The sequence below is a fragment of the Oryctolagus cuniculus genome, chromosome 2 (assembly GCF_051225735.1).
Source record: "Oryctolagus cuniculus isolate XC-2025 breed Fujian yellow rabbit chromosome 2, ASM5122573v1, whole genome shotgun sequence".
NCBI lineage: Eukaryota > Metazoa > Chordata > Mammalia > Lagomorpha > Leporidae > Oryctolagus > Oryctolagus cuniculus.
The window spans coordinates 74,717,553-74,736,289 of record NC_142868.1 but is presented as its reverse complement, the minus strand read 5'-3'; the positions used below and the strand labels follow the sequence as shown (position 1 = coordinate 74,736,289).

Below are 18,737 nucleotides of genomic sequence, written 5' to 3'. Positions count from 1 at the left end.
CCAGTTCGAGACCCAGATGCGTCACTTCTGATCCAACTCTCTGCTATGGCCTGGGAAAGTAGTAGAAGATGGCCCGGGTGCTTGGGCCCCTGCATGTGCATGGGAGACCCAGAGGAAGCTCCTGCCATTGTAGCGAACTGGGGAGTGAACCAGTGGATGGAAGACCTCTCTCTCACTTTCTCTCTCTCCCTCCCCCTCTCTTCTCTCTGTGTAACTCTTTCAAGTAAATAAATAAATCTTAAATAAATAAATAAAAACAATGAAAAGCAACCCTGGGGGAGGGGCAGCGAGGCAGACACCACCACTGTGTGCACCCCCGGGGTTCTTTGCTGGGAACTCTCAGCAGGATTTCCACTACACTGCGGCGTCTGAATGCTGGTCCCCACACTGCTGTCCACTCCTTAAAGGAACATGTCCTATCCTCCATATCCATAATACCAACACACCGTCAGCATCTGTTGAGGTCATCTCTGGACCTAGTTCCCTCCCTTTCTAAACAAGAGCCCCCAGAACCCAGGTGCGGGGAGTTGAGAGAAGGCAGGAGTTGAAAGCTCCTGGCAGAAAGAAGACCTGAACCTGGCTTTCCTGTATTCCCAGGTCACTGCTCTCTCCGTTCTCTGCATTGCAGCTCCAGTGAATGGCAAGGCTGGCATTCCAGCTGGCAACAGAATGTAGAATTCTTGGCCCCTCCTACACGAAGTGGCGAGAGACACTAGGTAGTGCTAAACTACGGCTCTGCTTGCCTTGTGTCCCGGCCTGTGGCTATGCACTGAGTTCTGCTTAGTCTTGTCTGGTGCTATAGACTGCGATGAAATGGGCTGGAAGCCCACGCCCTGCTCTTCATGGGGAAAATCCGTCGGCACCCTCTCACCTGCAAACTGCATTGATGGTGTGAAGCTGTGAGCTCAGTACCTATGCAGGCTGCCAGTAGAGGGCACCAAATGCCGGAGCCCCAACCCCACCACAGCCCCCAACTATCCGCTCTCCTTTGCCAGTCCACTCCCACAGTGAATCTGTGCTCCTCCCTTCTGGCATCGTGCTGTGGCCCACATTCTCTGACCAGACTGACGCACCCAGCAGGACACACTTCTCCCTGTCCCTTCCTCCGCTCTCCTAAGCCAAGCCATGGATTCCTGGGTTTTCCATGGCTCCCCCAGCCTGCCCTGATTACCAGCCCTGTGAGCGGCTCAAGTACTCACAGCGCCTGCACTGAGTTGCATTTCTACTGGTATTACGGCTTGCACTTCATCTTACTCATCTCACCACGCTTCGCGGAAAGGGTGCAGAAGGAGCCAGAGGAGCATTCGTTAACTTTAGGGGGCTGGGGTGTCTTAATCTGTGTGTGTGTGTGGGGGGGTGCTACTGGAAAGAGCTGAGGAGCCTCCTGCGAGGAGGAGATAAATCCCACATTTGCCAGGAGCCCAGAGGGCTAATCTTGACTCAGACTAACAGGTGGGTGAGGGGAATTGCCGCAGGCCTGTTTTTCTGGGCACAGACCTCTCTAAAGTGCTACTTAACAGGGCTGGTGTGGCGCGATGGGGCTTCCGCAGGCAAGAGGACCCATCAGGTGTTCCAGCACCTCCTTGAGACCCTGGGAAAGGAGCTGTCTCCGCAGGCCCAAGGCTGGGAGCACAGAGCAGCAGCCAGAACAACTAACGACAGCGGTCCTATTGGTGAATACCAGTGAGAGTCTCTCTGGGAAGAAGCAGAAGTCTAGCGGGGCAGTGAGACCTCGCTGGCGACATGCGGGTAGTTATGGCGGGTTATGACCGCTCCGTACCCGCAGGATAACCCTGGACCTTTTTGACCTTGGTAAACGTGGTGAACACGCGAGCTTTGGAGAAATCGGAGGAGGGACCTGTAACTAACATCTGCTTTTAGCCCTTCCTCCGGGCGCTGGGAATACACGCCGCGCTCCACGGCTCCGCCAGGGGGCAGGAGAGGTCACTCTGCACTGTCGGGGAATTAAAAAAAAAAAAAAAAAAAAAAAAAAAACACCACACACACACACAGCTCCAACTTTTTCCCCCCAAACTGCCTTCCTCCTCATGAAACCGAATCCTCCAGCTGTGGCGTCCCAGGCGCCCGCCCCGACGCGCCGCGGCTCCCGCCCGGAGGCGGCGCCCCTCGCCCGGCTCCTCTGCCTGGCTCCTGCCTTCGCCCTGCGCAGCCAGCTGCGCCTCCGACCTGCCGGCGCCTGTCCTGCCTGAAGATGAAGGTGTGGCTGCTGCTGGGCCTTCTGCTGCTGCACCAAGCGCTGGAGGATGGTGAGCGACCCCGGGCCGGGGCTGTCCGGCTTGTGCCCTGACCGTCCAGCCAGGGCTGCAGCCAGCCCTTGCTCTAACTTCTGGTCCTGGGTGGCTCTGCCCCGGCGCCCACTTGCCCCGTGCACCTGCCTCCCTCCCCCCCCCCCCCCCATAGGGTTTCCTCCTTCCCCTTTCTCCCTCCCCTGAGAGCCCTCTGGGAAGAGGGCGGCTACTCTGACCCTTAAGAGCCCACCAGAACCGCTCTGCCTATCCGGCGGGCGAACCGAGCATCCGCAGGCGGCGCCTGGTCCAGCCCCAGTGTCAACGTGTCAGCCTGGGAGGTGGCGCGCGAGCGGTGGATCGCTTCCACCTCGGCGCCGTGCCCAGGCGGGTGCCACCCAGGCAAGGCAATTGCTGATCCCTTCTGCGAAATTCCAAGCATCCTTCTCCCCTCCGCAGTCCGTGGTATGTTTATCACCTTGAGCTTGAATCCCCCAAGATCAGTTGAGACCCCAAATTTCTGTGTATGAAGCCTCTAAACGAATCCAAACACCACTGTCGTTACGTTCCTTGTCTGACTGATGCGAAAAAGGTGAAGAAAAGACATTTTTTGTTTAAAATGTGTGCCTGTTAGCTTCATTTGTAAGTGTGTGTGCACGTGTGTCTATGTATGCATATAAAGAAGTCATGTACAATATTCATGTTATATTTGTATGACCGTTAGCATTTAATTGCCTTGCTTGTTCCATTATTTATTTAATTGGAGTTATTTGTACGGCATGGTTTTCATCCAGTTACATCCTGGTATCCTCAGCCCTCCCTTGAAATTCTTCCCCTCAGCCACAAAGTTGCTGAAAGTTGGTTGAAGCTCAGCCTTTGCTGTTATGCAACCTCACACCAAAGCCAGCTCAACCTGGCTCGCATTTTCTCCACTGCTCCATCCTGACCCGATCTTTTCTTTCCAGTGAAAAGACAAGCATCTGCCAGGAAAATACCACAGTTGAATTTGCAAAGTCCAAAGCCGTCATGAGTCTTCATGCTTAATAAAGTGTAGAGCCATGCTTAATAAAGTGCAGGGAGTGCCTCTCCTGGGGAGCAACACTCACTCCTGGTCCCAAGAGAAGTTGGCGTGGGTTTAGCTTTTAAAATGCAGTATTAAACCACTCCTGGCAAGTCTTGTATGTGCCTGCTGAAATGGCAGAAATGTAGCATTTGATATCATTTTTCAATAGGGCAGGAAATAGCCAGGCAAAAATCATTTCAAATAGTCCAGTCCCTTGTTTTTACCCAAGATGTCAGTCTCAGAAGCTCAGGCATGCTTTCAGCATGGCTCTCCCTTAGCCAAAGCATGCCCAGACCAGGTCAGTGATTATGCAAACATCTGCCTAAATAAATTAGCATCTGTTTGAATAAAAATTTAATTCACATAAAAAGCATTTCAAAGAAAATCTGACAGGCGGCCAGCTCTGTGGCCTGAAGTACCAGCATCCTGTATGGGCACTGGTTCGAGACCCGGCTGCTCCACGTCCGATTCAGCTCTCTGCTGTGGCCTGGGAAAGCCGTGGAGGATGACCCAAGTCCTTGGGCCCCTGCGCCTGCGTGGGAGACCCGGAGGAGGCTCCTGGCTCCCAGTTTCAGATCAGCGCGGCTCCGGCCATTGCGGCCAATTGGGGAGTGAACTATCGGATGAAGGACCTCTCTCTCTCTCTCTCTCTCTCTCTCTCTCTCTCTCTCTCAGCCTCTCCTCTGTCTGTGTAGCTCTGACTTTCAAATAAATAAATAAATCTTTAAAGAAAAAAGAAAATCTGACAGTGCTGAGCACAGACAGAATATTATACAAGGATAAAGTTTAAGTGTGTGATAACATAGTGGTTTTGTGTTACACAGAGAGACTATGGGTAAAACATGGGACACATACTTGGAAAAGTACATTTATTGCCTTAAGTAGGAGTTTTTATTTTTTCCTGTTTTGGGTGGTGTGATGGGCTGTGGCCAGGAGGAAGTGATGGGAGTGGATCACACAGAAGCCTTTCCAGAGCCTGTCTCTGATGGGCAAGTTGAGCTCTGTTACCTGTTGGGCTGTCCAAAGCACCAGCTGCAGGCAGAAGCCCCCCGCTCAGCCTTTCAGAGCTGGGGGCCACATCCAGGAGACCTACAAGGAAAAGGCTCTCCTGTGAGTACGTGCATAGAGGACTGGACAGCTGTCCCAACAGCGACGTTGGCCTTGCATTTTTAGAAACGATATTTCTCCTCATGAAGAGGAAGAGCTGGAAGGCCACTGAGGCATCAAGAAATTGAGGCGTGAAAACATTAAATACCCCAGGATCTCACTTAGACAATACTCCCAGCCCTGATTGTCAGCCGTGGTATGGAATTTGTGCCACTGTGTTTATTGGTATGGTGCTGTTGGTATCACATGACAATATAAAATCACAGTTGCTTACCAGCTTTTGGTTATCTCCATATTTCAATTCAATGCTAGGAACAAATGAGGATGCAGCAATATCGATTTGTTGTTACTGTTTTGTTGAACCACACCAGCCTTGATCTGTGCTAATTTGATCTTCAGTCTGATCTGGCTTTATTTTGGACCCTATGGAAGGGTTTCCTTCCTGGGAAGGCTGAAGAGATCAATTATGATGTGTAAGACAGGAAAGGGGTCACACAGTGACCCTGATTCTCAGACTTACGTCACTTCTGTGTCTCAATTTATCCTGTGGAAAAAGACAGAAAATAGTGCAAAAGCTCTGTATAATGAAAAGAGAATTTTAAATTCCCCATTGTTTACAAGTGCATATAATGAATGTTTCAAAGCCTTTAGGATCTTGGTTTAGGTGTTTGATATGTAGAATAATTTTGGCTGCGCAGAGCCAAAAGAGAGAAGTTAGAGGGCAAGAGAGAGTGGATGGTCAGGAGGGTAAGCAGAGGCCTGAGTACTGACAGTTTCCCTGGCCGAGGCCGTGACACCTTTCTCTGTGGTGCTTACATCTAACGGAGAGGACAGACAGCAAATAAACAAGCAGAGCTAGAATCTCAGGAAGCGATCACTGGTATGAAGAATCACTAATCAGAGGGAGTTAGTGTGCTAAGGTTGCCACAGCACAGTTCCGGGACCACGTGCCTTAACACAGCAGAGGGTTCTTCTCTCAAGCGCTGGAGACTAGAAATCCATAGCCGAAGTGCAAGCCTTGCCCTGATGCTTCTGAGACCCTGGCTGGAACCCTTCCTCACCTCCTCCTGTTCTCTGGTGGTGGCCAGTAATCCCAGGTGTTCCACGCCGAAGTGCAAGCCTTGCCCTGATGCTTCTGAGACCCTGGCTGGAACCCTTCCTCACCTCTTCCTGCTCTCTGGTGGTGGCCAGCAATCCCAGGTGTTCCTTGGCCTGCAGCACTCTGATGTCTGCCTCTGTTGCCACTTGGCCATCTCCTCTCTTTGTGTGTGTGTCTCTGTCTTCCTGTGGCATCTTCCTCTCCGTGTATCCTTTGTCTTCTTATAAGGACATCAGTGACACTGGATGAGTGCCCTAGGACCTCAACTTTTTCCTTTCTTTTAAAAAACATTTATTTACTTTGAAAGAGTTACACGGGGTTGGGGGGGGAGGGAGAGATAGAGAGAGAGATAGAGAGAGAGATAGAAAGAGAGAGAGAGAGGTCTTCCATCTGCTGGTTCATTCCCCAGTTGGCTGCAATGGCTGGAGCTGCACTGATCCGAAGCCAGGAGCCAGGAGCTTCCTCCAATTCTGCCACGCAGGACTTGGGCCAACTTCTGCTTTCCCAGGCCATAGGAGAGAGCTGGATCAGAAGTGGAGCAGCCTGGTCCCGAACCAGCACCCATATGGGATGCCGGCACTGCAGGTGGCCACTTTACCTGCTGCGCCACAGCACCGGCCCCTTTCTTTCTTTCTTTTTTTAAGATTTACTTATTTATTTGAAAGAATTGCAGGGAGGGAGGGAGAGAGCCCGCTCCCCAAATGATCACAGCAGCCAGGGCTGGGCCAATCTGAAGCCAGGAGCCTGGAGCTTCCTCTGGGTCTCCCACATCAGTGCAGGGGCCCAAGGACTTGGTCCATCCCCCACTGCTTTCACAGGCCATAGTAGGGAGCTGGATGAAAGTAGAACAGACAGGACTTGAACCGGCGCCCGTATGGGATGCTAGCACTGCAGTTGTTGGCTTAGCCCAGTACACTACAGCATCCTCAAGTCCCACCCCAAATGATCTCATCTTAAGTTGATTACGTCCACAAAGACCCTATTTCCAAAGGAGGTCATATTCACGGGTACCAGGGGTCAGGACGTCAAGGCGTCTTGACGCATCAGGGCTCGCAATTCAAACCTGTGTACAAGGTAAGCCTTGGAGAGGACTGAGGAGGGCCCGAGGGAGTGTTGGGTGGGTGGTCAGAGGCCTGCTGAAGTGAGGAAGCAAGGTTGCACGTGTCAGAAAGAAGAGCTGTGCAGGCCGAGGGCACAGGAAGAGCAACAGCTCGGAGGCGGGCTTGTACTCGTGGCCACTGTGGCTGAAGGGCTGTGAGGTGTGACACTAGAGGGGGCGGGGCTCACTGCTAACTTAGGTCGAAGTCACTGGCAGAGAAGAGCCTATGATCTGACAGATGTTTCAAAGGTAGGAGGGCTGGGTGGGCAGCTGGAGCCGCAGCTTAAGGGGCCTGGGTGGAAAGCTTGGCCCAGTGGGTAGCAGTGGATGGAGGGAGAAGGCCCTGGCTCAGAGTCAGTTTCGAAGGGGAAGCCAGAAGGATTTGCTGCTCAGCTGGGTGTGGCTGCTGAAGCCAAGCAAAGAGTTAAGGGGGACTGGGAGGTTTTTGTCCTGAGCAACTGGGTGGACAGAGTTCCCATTTCTGATACAGAAGCAGTGGCACGGGAACAGGTCTCCAGCGGCATCCAGAGTTCAGTTTGCGATGTGTTAAATTTGAGCTGCCTGCTGGTCTTCCAAGTGGCAGTGCTGAGTAAGCCCCAGAGTGTGCAGATCTGGAGTTTAGGCACGAGGTCAAGACTGGACAGGAGCTGGGACATGTAAATGACTGTGAGGTCACTTAGGGAGACAGGGCAGAGACACAAGTGTAGGACGCATCCCATGGGGCTCGGCTCAGGCACAAAGGGAAGACTGGGAAGAGCCATCAATGGGTGGGAGGAATCCTCAGTGCACTGTTGTTCTGGGAGCCAAATGAATCCAATTTTCAGAAAGAGCCATCAATGTATTCTTATAATGTTCTGGAAAATTCTTCAGGTTGAGGTCTTTATCCTGGAACAGAAATGTCTAATATTCAGGAACTGCTATTTTAACAAAATTATACTTTAAGAAACAGTGGGAGGTTTTTAAAATTGGAATTCTCTCTGTAAGACTTGTTTTATTTCTTCAAAAGGCAAAGTGATGGGGTGGGGAGGAGACACACACACAGAGAGAGAATCTTCCATCTGCTGTTTCACTCACCAGATAGCCTCAGTGACCTGGGCCAGGCCCAGGCTGGGAGCCAGGAACTCCATCCATGGATGGCAGGGGCTCATGCACTTGGGCCATCTTCCCCTGCCTTCCCAGGTGCATTGGTAGGGAGCTGGATGGGAAGTGGGGCAGCCAGGACTTGAACCGGCACTCATACGGGGTACCAGCATCGCAGGCAGTCATTTAGTCTGCTGCTGCACCTGTGACCCCTGGATTGGCCTCCCCAGGAGAGTGAGGAAGCACAGGATCTGATCCCTGCACATGTCCTCTCCCCTGTATCACTTTCACACCTTCACAGGTGTTCCTGGAAAAGTGGGCACTTCAAAAAGTTCATGGAAAATGGAATTAGAAGTTCCTGTGGTACAAAACTTGTGCAACCCATGCAGTTTTTCTTAATACACATTTCTGTGAACTGTTTGAAGTTCCCGTGTATGTGTTCCTGTGACAGGGAAGGGCAGGAGCGGGGAGTACTTGTGAAGAATGGAGAATGAGAGTGGATGTGGCAGCTGAACGTAGCTTACCGGGCAAAGCTGGAGCTCTGCAGGAAACTTAAACTTCTAGTGTGGTTATTTGGATGCTGCCATTTGGGGAGTGTACCAATGGAAGGAAGACCTTTCTCTCTGTCTTTCTCACTGTCTAACTCTGTGTGTCAAATATATATATATATATATATTTATTTATTTATTTATTTGAAAGTCAGAATTACACAGAGAGAGAAAGAGAGACAGAGAGAGGTCTTCCATCTGCTGGTTCACTCCCCAATTGGCTGCAACAGCCAGAGCTGTGCCAATCTGAAGCCAGGAGCTTCCTTTGGGTCTCCCATGTGGGTGCAGGGACCCAAGGACTTGGACCATTTTCTACTGCTTTCCCAGGCCATAGCAGAGAGCTGGATTGGGAATTGAGCAGCCGGGTCTAGAACCGGCACCCATATGGGATGTCGGCATTGCAGGCAGTGGCTTTACCTGCTATACCACAGCTCCGGGCCCTGTGGTTTTCAACACTGGTTCTTTCACTGGGATATTTGGACCAGTGTCCGATCTCCTCACTTGGGGATTCTACCGTCTGCCTTGGAAAAGCATCTCCAGCCCTTGCAGGAAGGCTGTGCTCTCATCCCCAGCATCAAGTTCTGTTTGACTTGGAACTCCCTGAGGCCGGGCACAACAAAGAATCCACTTAGACCATGGTGCTGTGCATGAGATTTGTGTAAATAAAGGAAGTTGCAACACTCTGCATGGAAGAGAGGCAGTGGTGTGAGCCAGAGAAAGCCCTGGAGTCAGAGGGTCTAGCTTTTCATTATCTTCTTGTTGACCTGGGGTGAGCTGCTTGGCATCTATAGATTAGAAAGAAAAATAATCACTGTCCCTCAGGAAGGTCACATAAACCGACCAGGCAATGAGAAGTCGCATTTTACTACCACTTACGATGAGGCCAGACACTATTCTCTTCATTTTAAACATATTAACTCATTTAATTCCCACCCCAATCCATGAGATAGTTATTCTGACCACATCATTCTCGATCTACAGATAAGAGCTGGAACAGAGAAGGGAAATTACTTCCCAAGGTCACACAGTGAGTGGCAGGCCAGGGCCTGAAATCAATAATGGCATCTCATGGTTTGTGAGTTTCCCTATAAAATATATTGTGCAATAATTTCAAAGACATAGAAGAATTTCACTTGTATTTATTTATAATCAGAATTCATATGTTTTTCAAGCCTTTGGAAAATAATTAATTTACATACACTGAAGAACCATATTCTATCCTTTTCAAAAGTCAGACGTGGGACTTGGGATTGATACCCTCCCAGGACTGCCTGGACGTCTGTGGAGTCACAAGGCTGGTTTCTTCAACTTCACATCATTAGCCTCAAATCATGGACGAGCTCTGTCCATGTCAAGTGCTTGAACCAACTGTATAGTTAGATCATTTGATCAAAAGGTTGAGTTATTTTGCAGGGATAATTGCAAATATTTGGATATATAATATCTACAATCAGATGGCATGGTGTTCTTGAGTACCAAAGCCACACAGGATCTCATAGCTCAAATGTCAGACAAAATGGCACTGGTTTCCTGAATGCCATAGGATTTATAGATGGCAGCTGTCATTTCTGACAGGCTGAATTTCTGTTTATATGATTAAGAGCACATGCCAAATTAGACATCAGTCCATAAGTCCATTAATATCATTTCATAATGTGACTAAAATATTTATGGGTGCAGATTACTTGGACTGTCTTGAGCAAAAACATGTGACGTTTAACCCATTATGAAGCTGAGGCTGATGCTTCGCCATTGACGTTGCATAATTAGTGCACTTTGGTCTGGCGTGTTCCCTGCAGTTTTGAGTCCCTTCCTCCTGGGAGGGTGGGGAATGTGCACATGCGAGTCACTGTCTCCCTGTCTCACCATTCACCATCTGTCAGTAGAGTCAAGGTGAATAAGCCAAACATGTAGGGTTGGTGGAAGTCTGGGCAAGAGCAGGTTCAACAGAAGGTATTGGAGACTCAGCCTTGGAGACCAGGGTTTAAGCACACAATTCCATTCCCTGGAAGAATTGAGGAGGCTCAGCCCAAGACCTAGAGGAAGCTGAGCAGAGGAAAGAGGGGGCATAAGAAGAGTTTCCAGCCTAAGAAAGGCAAGAGTGGTCACAATGAGACCTAGGGTCCAGAAAAGAGAGAGAGACTCAAGGAGCAGTGGATCCAAGTCCAGAGAAGGAGCATGCTGAGACTGACTGTGGACTTGGAGCTGAGAATTCCTAAGAGTGGGATTAGTTCTAGAGTCTAGGCCTGATTAAATGGCTCCTATTTCAATGGTCAAAGCCCAACATGCAGAAGAAGCTAAGTTGTCATTACACAGAGGAGTCCAAATCAGTTGCATTTTTGATGATGGTTTTCTCTTATCACATTCCCTATTTTATACAAATGCTGTGCAATTCATTCAACTGACCAAGGTTTGTATGGTTATTTATTTAAAATACCTACAGAATGTTCATTTATGTATAGTTAAGCACACATTTTGGAACAAGCATCAGGACATCCTGCCATTCATCAGCTAAGTGGCTTTGTGCAATCTACCTAAGTTTCCAGGTCCTCCTTTGTTTTTCAAATCTACATCATGGGGACTTTATCTAAATGACCTCTAAGGATCCTATCAGCTTGGACAGTTGTGCAGTTGTATGTGCATGTATTGGGGCAGCCTTTGTGATCGTGCAGATGGATGCTTAAACTGAGGCTGTGAAGTCCCCTTGTCACCCTTGCTTGGTGGATACAGCTGCACATCTGAGGGAGACTTGGTGGATAATGAGGTTTTTGACCAAGAGCAGGAGAATGGGCATGATCTTCCCTGGTACAGGCAGCGAGCGGATGCATTGTCTGTAGAGGAAGAACAATAATAAAACCACGTTAAAGTAGGTCAACCTTTTATTATCACTGTTTGACACCAGCTCTCAACAATGTTGGCAAAAATGTACTCCTCTAAAACTATTTTGTTTGCTAAGTTCCAAACTGTTGCTACAGTTACTGTTGAGTGTTAATAACTTACAAAAATACTTCATAAAACTGATGGAAAGTCCAATTTAAAGGTAAGTTTATTTTAAGTAATATTCTGGAAATCCATGCATAGTTTAATTTATTTATTTAGATGAAAAGCAGAGTTAGAGAGAAGGGGAGACAGAGACAGGGAGACACAGCAACAGAGATGGAGAGGGATCTTCTAGCCTCTGGTTCACTGCCTAAATGGACACGACAACAAAGGCTGGGCTAGGCCAAAGCCAGGAGTCTGGAACTCCATCAGGGTCTCCCATGTGGATGTCAGAAGCCCAAGCACTTGGGCCATCCTCTGTTGCTTTCCCAGGCACATTACCAGAAACTATCAAAAGTGCAGCAGCTGGAATCCAAACCGGTGACCACATGGGATGCCAGCATTGCAGGCAACAGCTTAACCATAGTGCACCATAGTGCAGGCCTCTAATTTTGTTTCATAATATGCATTTTCCATAACCTTTTTGAAGACACCTTGATGCGTGGATGTCAAAAAATTTTGGAATGTTATCTTTTAACATTCCATGAACTTTTTGTAGTACCCTCATCTATATAAACTTTAGATTTGCATATGTCTATTACCTAGTCTAATAAACATTGTGATCTAGATGTTGTCAGGTAGAGCGCACTGGCCACATTCATTGCGACAGAGTTCATGATGGGTGGAAACCATGTGTGCTTACGGGGCATTTTGGGTCTTCAGTTTCTGTGAGACTACTCATTCCTGCATCTTACCAGTAGATTTCACATGAACAATCATAGCAGAGAAATTGTAAAGACAAGAAGCAGACCTCGAATGGCTTCAGTTCTGCTCTTAGGTGTGTTTACTTGGAGACTGTGAGACAGTGTATGAACTGCAAAGAATAATATTTTTGTAACTACAAATTTTTCTTCAAATATGAAATAGTTTGTTAAATTCAAGCAATATATCTGAAACTGAAATATGTTCCTTTTAATTATTAACCATTTTGAAACTAAAGAGTGTAGTACAGTCCTTTAATCTAGCAGTTAATATGCCAGTATCCCACACGGAGAACCTGGATTCGATACCTTGCTCTGGCTCCTGACTCCAGTTTCCTGCAAATGTAGACTCTGGGAGGCAGCAGTGCTGGCTCAAGTATTGAGGGTGTCTGCCACCCACAGGCTTGAGTTCCTGGCTCCCGGCTCTGGCCCCAGCCTAGCCCTTGCTGTTGTAGGCATTTGGAGAGTAAATCAGCAGATGGGACCTCTCTATCATCCTCCTAGACAAAAACTAAAGTTTTATGTAATAAAATGTGGCACTAATGATTATTAAATGATTATGACTGAAAATAGAATATGAAGAGAGAAGTTACTGTCTTCTGTGGGTATCACCTACTCCAGGAATGCCACCGTTTTAGCCCACTGCTTTCTCCTCACATTTGTACAGTTGCTGGCCAACACCTTCCCAAGAACAAGCGTCCAAAGGAGCCGGGAGAGAATAGGATCAAACCTAGCAACAAAAAGGTGAAGCCCAAAATTCCTAAAATAAAGGACAGGGACTCAGCTGATTCAACACTGAAGACGCAGTCTATCATGATGCAAGTGATGGATAAAGGTCGCTTCCAGAAACCAGCTGCCACCTTGAGTCTGATGGCAGGGCAAACTGTGGAGCTCCGATGTAAAGGGAATAAAATCGAGTGGAGCTACCCTGTGTATCTGGATACCTTCAAGGACCCCCGCCTCAGGTAAGCACTTTTTTTCTTCTTTATAAACTTGGGTTAAGTTACCTTATGTTAGGTTTAATTACCCTTTTAACTATTCCATTGTTTCTGACAGCTACAATTTCACTCTAATATATTCTAAAAATTAAATCTCAATGAACAAAACCCGTAGGTTTTATTTCTTCATCCAGTTAGAAAAGCTGTTGCAAATCCTACCAACATTGATTGAAAGATGTGTTACAAGAAACCATCTGATGATTGTATAGAAAACCATATGATAAGAATGAGATTTTATAGGAAATTAAAATTGTGTGAGAACTTATGCACAGTGATGGATATTTAAGAATTCATATTGAGGGGGAGGTGTTAGGTGTAGCGGTTAATAGACCATTTGTGGCTGGTGCCGTGGCTCACTAGGCTAATCCTCCACCTGCAGCGCTGGCACACCAGGTTCTAGTCCCGGTTGGGGCGCCGGATTCTGTCCCGGTTGCTCCTCTTCCAGTCCAGCTCTCTGCTGTGACCCGGGAAGGCAGTGGAGGATGGCCCAAGTGCTTGGGCCTGCACCCGCATGGGAGACCAGGAGGAAGCAACTGGCTCCTGGCTTCAGATCGGCACAGTGTGCCGGCTGGAGCGGCCATTTGGGTGGTGAACCAAAGGAAGGAAGACCTTTCTCTCTGTCTCTCTCTCTCGCTAACTCTGCCTGCCAAAAAAAATAAAAAAAAAAAATAAAATAAAATAGCCCATTTGTGACAACCAAATCCCATATTAGAGTGCCTGAGTTTAATTCCCAGCTCTGCTCCCAATTCCAGTTTCCTGCTAATGAGTACCATAGGAGGCAAAAAGTAACACCTCAAGTACTTGGGTCCCTGCCACCCACATGGAAGACTGGGACTGAATTTCAGACTCCTGGTTTTGGCCTGTCCCTGCCCTGCCCCAGCTGTATGAACATTTGGAAAGTGAGTCAATGGATGAGACAACTGTGCCTCTCTGACCTTCAAATAAAATAAGTAGATAAAGATTAAAGAAAAATAAAGCATATTGTGGGAATAAAAATGGGTTCAATGTTTTGCATTTTTCTTTTAATATTCATAATGAAAACTGAAATAATCTAACAGGAGATTCCTATGAACAACTTGACCAGAGATAAACTACTTTTTAAACTTTGTAACTTCTTCTGATTATTTTTACTTTAAGAAATATATGGCCTTTGCATTTAGGGACCTCTATTGGTAAGAGGGAAAGATTCCTCGTGTTTGAATGAGTATGTGGAGAGGCAGGGTTTCTCATTCAGGGAGTGGGGTTAAGATGATTTTCTGGGAAACTGAACAGCAAGAAAGAACAGCTTCAGAGCAGGAGGCTCCGACTGGGAAGAGCCCTGAGCACTGGCTAAGGGGTTGGGAGAGGCATATGGGGTTAGAGTCCATTGGGAATTTTCAGAGAAATGCCCTTAACTCCTTGAGTCTTAGCTTCCTCATGCATAGAATGAGGGGGAAGGATGACTTGATTTCTAAGACTCTTTCCAGCCTTAAGTTCCTATGTTTGCCATGGAGAAATAGAACATATTGACTGTTTGGGATGCCTGGAATGAGAGAAGGAAAGAATGTGACTGGCAGGCACCCTAACCTCTCCAAGTTCATGACACATCCATGCATCAGCACAAACTCTGCCTCTACAGAAACTCATCCCACTCAAGGACACCGCCACTCACTCACTGGCTCAGTCAGGAAACTGGGTAGCATCACTGACTTCTTCCTCTTTCCCTTCTTCCCCACCTTTTCTCCATCACCAAGTGCAGTCCATTCAGCCTGGGTCACAACCCAGGCCTCTTCTGTTGTCTTCCTTCCCATCTCAAGCTCCATGGTAACCACCTCCAGGCTTGTCCTCCTTCAATCTCCTTTTCACTATGGCTACAGTTTGATGCTTCACAACACGGAGCTGATGGTGTCTCTGCCCTGGTTATTTCTTGGTAGATTTCCATTGAGGTAAAGTCCAGCCTCCTCACAGGACTGATGGAGCCCTTCCTGTGCCCCCTCTCTCTAGAGTCACCTCCAGAGTAGTTTCTCTGCTTTCTCTGGTCTGGTCTTCTGGGAAACTGGCAGATGCATCAGGCTTCCAGGGCCATAGAACGTGCTGCTTTCATTGCCTGGAGCGCTCTAAGCCCTTCTTCTCTGGCTCACTGCAGCCCTGGTATCACTTCCTCTGGGAATCCCATGGCAGGCCTTGCTGTGTCACCCCATGTTTCCTCTTCCCAGCTCCCTTCAGACTTGTAACTTCCTTTTTAAAAGAAATCTGTGTTTTCGGCTGGCGCCGCGGCTCACTAGGCTAATCCTCCGCCTAGCGGCGCCGGCACACCGGGTTCTAGTCCCGGTTGGGGCGCCGGATTCTGTCCCGGTTGCCCCTCTTCCAGGCCAGCCCTCTGCTGTGGCCAGGGAGTGCAGTGGAGGATGGCCCAGGTGCTTGGGCCCTGCACCCCACGGGAGACCAGGAAAAGCACCTGGCTCCTGGCTCCTGCCATCGGATCAGCACGGTGCGCCGGCCGCAGCGCGCTGGCCACGGCGGCCATTGGAGGGTGAACCAACGGCAAAGGAAGACCTTTCTCTCTGTCTCTCTCTCTCACTGTCCGCTCTGCCTGTCAAAAAATAAAAATAAAAAAAAAATAAAATAAAGAAATCTGTGTTTTCCATGAGACTCAGCAGTGTGCTTGAAATTTAGCTTTGTCTGTTCAATGGTCTACTCTTATGCTCCCATCCTCCCTGATACACTTTCCCTTCTTACACACACATACCCACACACCCACACACACACACAAACAGCCCTTGGAAAACAAATCACATGCGTAAGTAGTATCTCTCTATCATCTTGTATTTAGACTCCGTTCACATTTTTATTCTGACTATGCCCTCTGAAGGTATGGTTTGATGGTTTGCATGAGGAGTGAGGAAATTTTTCCATCCCACACTCTGCACTTGTGTGTGTGTGTACGTTGTGTGTGTGTTTGTATGGGGGCATGGTGGGGGGAGGAAGTATGTGTAAGCATACTCATCTAAAATAAATCTGGAAAATTTACTACTTTATATGTGTGTGTTGGAGGGGTTAAAAAGTAACATAACTTAAATGTATTAACAATTTTTAAGAATACAATTCTTTTAGATATAGACCCAGATGTGGTATTTACCATATATATTTTAAATGACTTCAATTACCAAAGTCAGGTTTGTATACTTCTTTACAATTTTATTTATTTGTTTGAGAGGCAGAAAGATTGAAATGGACAACAGAGTTCTCATCTGCTTCACTACCCAAATTCCCATAGCAGCAGGGACTAGGCTTGGACTGAAGCCAGAAGCCAGGAATTCATGCCAGATCTCCTACAAGGGAGACTGGAACCCAATATTAAGCCATCAGTTGTTGCTTCCTAGGGTTTGAATTGGTGAGAAGCTGACATCAGGAGCTGAACCCAGGAACTGAACCCAAGTGCACTGATGTCGGATATGGGCATCTTAAACACTAGGCTAAATGCCTGTTCCTTAGTAATTTTTTTACTGACTTACAAAAAGTATCCTAAACCTAGAGAACTTAGTGCTTGAAGGTTTAGTATTTTCTAAGAACATTTTAAAAGTTTTATGTACATGGAGCTGGTGCTGTGGTGTAGCGGGTAAGGCATCCAGTGCAGTGCCGGCATCCCATGTGAGTGCTGGTTCGAGTCTCAGTTGCTCCACTTCCAATCCAGCTCTCTTCCATGGCCTGGGAAAGCAGTAGAAGATGGCCCAAGTCCTTTGGCCCCTGAACCTGTGTGGGAGACCTGGAAGAAGCTCCTGGTTCCTGGCTTTGGACCGGCACAGCTCCGGCCGTTCCGGCCAGTTGGGGAGTGAACCAGCAGATGGAAGATCTCTCTCTCTCTCTCTCTCTCTCTCTCTCTCTTTGCCTCGCCTTCTCTCTCTGTGTAACTCTGACTTTCAAATGAATGGATAGATCTTTTAAAAAAAGTTATATGTACACTATATATTGAAATCTGTTTGAAAACGTTCTAAGGACTTGAAGTGAACATGAATCTGAATTGAAGGGGAATATCCAGGAGCTAGAAAAACCAATTTTGACTTTTTAACACTAAATAATATTCATTCAAAGCACAGTAAGGGCCTTGTAAGAAAGCAAAGACAATAGTGGGCCCCCAAGGATCTTATGAAACATGTAAAAAATATCCAGTCACGACTCTTTATCAAACAACAATAAAATCATGATTTAGTTGACACCAGAAATCCAAGAAATGGACTCTTGACATCTCTTCCAGAATGCAGGCCTTTGGATGGAGACAATGTGTTGACTCTGCTCTTGCCCTTGCTGGGGAGAGCATTATCTCCAGCAAGAGGACAGCTGTGGGGTTGGAAGCTCTCAGGTGTCCTCTCAACAAAGCCCAGAGGCTTGCACCCAGCTTGGCGGCTTTCTGGAGTGAAGTTCACATGTTCCTGCCTTTGTCCCCATTTGATCTTCTGGCTACACCATCTTCTCCCACTCAGGGATGGCCAGCGTCTGATGCCCGGGCATCATAAGGCCCCTGAAACCATTTGGTCTGACCCTGCCAAGGCACCCACAGGTGGGACTCAAATCCAATAAATCTATAGCAGGTTAATTTTTAGATTTGATAATTTTGTATGGCCCAGGATTGGCATTACAATTATCCAAATGGCCCTGGGCAGAAAAAATGTTCCCTACCCCTGCGAGACATTCTCGTCTCCATGCTACAAAACCAAGAGAAAACTTTTTGAAGCAGAGAGGTATCTAATTCAAGTGAAAATGCCCTTCATGTTTTCCCAAGTGCTGGTAATACCATAGCCACGTATTAAGGAGTAGAAGGAAGTAAAGTCTTTGGCTGTATTCATCAAGGCATAAAATGTTTTGGTAAAAATAAAACATGACATCACGAAAGGAAAACTTATGTTACCAAAATATAATTTGGCTTCTCTTTCAGTCTGGAGAATGCAGAAATCTATCGTCTCTACAACTGATCTTTTACACCAGTGTTTTAGCCAGGATGCTGCTGTCATAGGCTCCTTTTTTTTTTTTAAGAAACTGATCTTTTAATTACATTTCTTTAAAATATTTATTTGAAAGAGTTACACAGAGAGAGAAGGAGAGGTACGGGGCGGGGGGGGGGGGGCGGGTCAGTCTTCTTTCCACTGGTTCATTCCCCAAATGGCCGCAATAGCCAGAGCTGGACGGATCCAAAGCCAGGAGTTAGGAGTTTCTTCCAGGTCTCCCATGTGGGTACAGGGGCCCAAGGACTTGGCCATCTTCTACTGCTTTCCAAGGCATTGGCGAGAGCTGGATCAGAAGTGGAGCAGCCGAGACTCAAAGTGGTACCCATATGGGATGCCAGCACTGCAGGCAGCAGCTTTACCTGCCAGGCCATAGTGCTGGCTTCATCAAAGGCTCTTCTCTGTAGAATTAAGGGGTCTGTAAGGACCCTCTCAGTTACTAATTGGGTTTGAGAATATGCATTTTCTTAACCAATAGTTCTGTAAATTGACATAGTATGTCTTAAATCAACAGTAATTTCCTGCAAATTTGTAATGGTCTATTTATAGCTTACCTACTTAACATTGCTATAGAGATACAGCCTTCCATTAACCCAACATAGCAGTTTTCTTCCCTGGTTCCTAGTTTGTGGCTTCCTGAGAAATTTTTCCTATCACAAATAGTGCAATTATAAACATTTTTGCATAAATAACTCACTGATTATTTATATGTCTAAGACTGAAGAGAGCATTCATTTTCTTCAGTCAATCAAGTAATAAAGATAAACGTGTTATCCCC

The 18,737-nt window shown here is 47.4% G+C and overlaps 1 protein-coding gene across 1 annotated transcript in view; it reads left to right on the top strand.

Moving 5' to 3' along the window:
• Nucleotides 1-2,153: 2,153 nt before the first annotated feature.
• PDGFRL (platelet derived growth factor receptor like) overlaps nucleotides 2,154-18,737 on the top strand; it is a 66,202-nt gene continuing 49,618 nt past the window's right edge. The window contains exons 1-2 of the mRNA XM_008251086.5: nucleotides 2,154-2,267; nucleotides 12,650-12,947. Coding sequence (XP_008249308.2) covers nucleotides 2,213-2,267; nucleotides 12,650-12,947 — 353 coding nt within the window. The 5' untranslated portion in view covers nucleotides 2,154-2,212. The remainder of the gene's footprint in view (nucleotides 2,268-12,649; nucleotides 12,948-18,737) is intronic.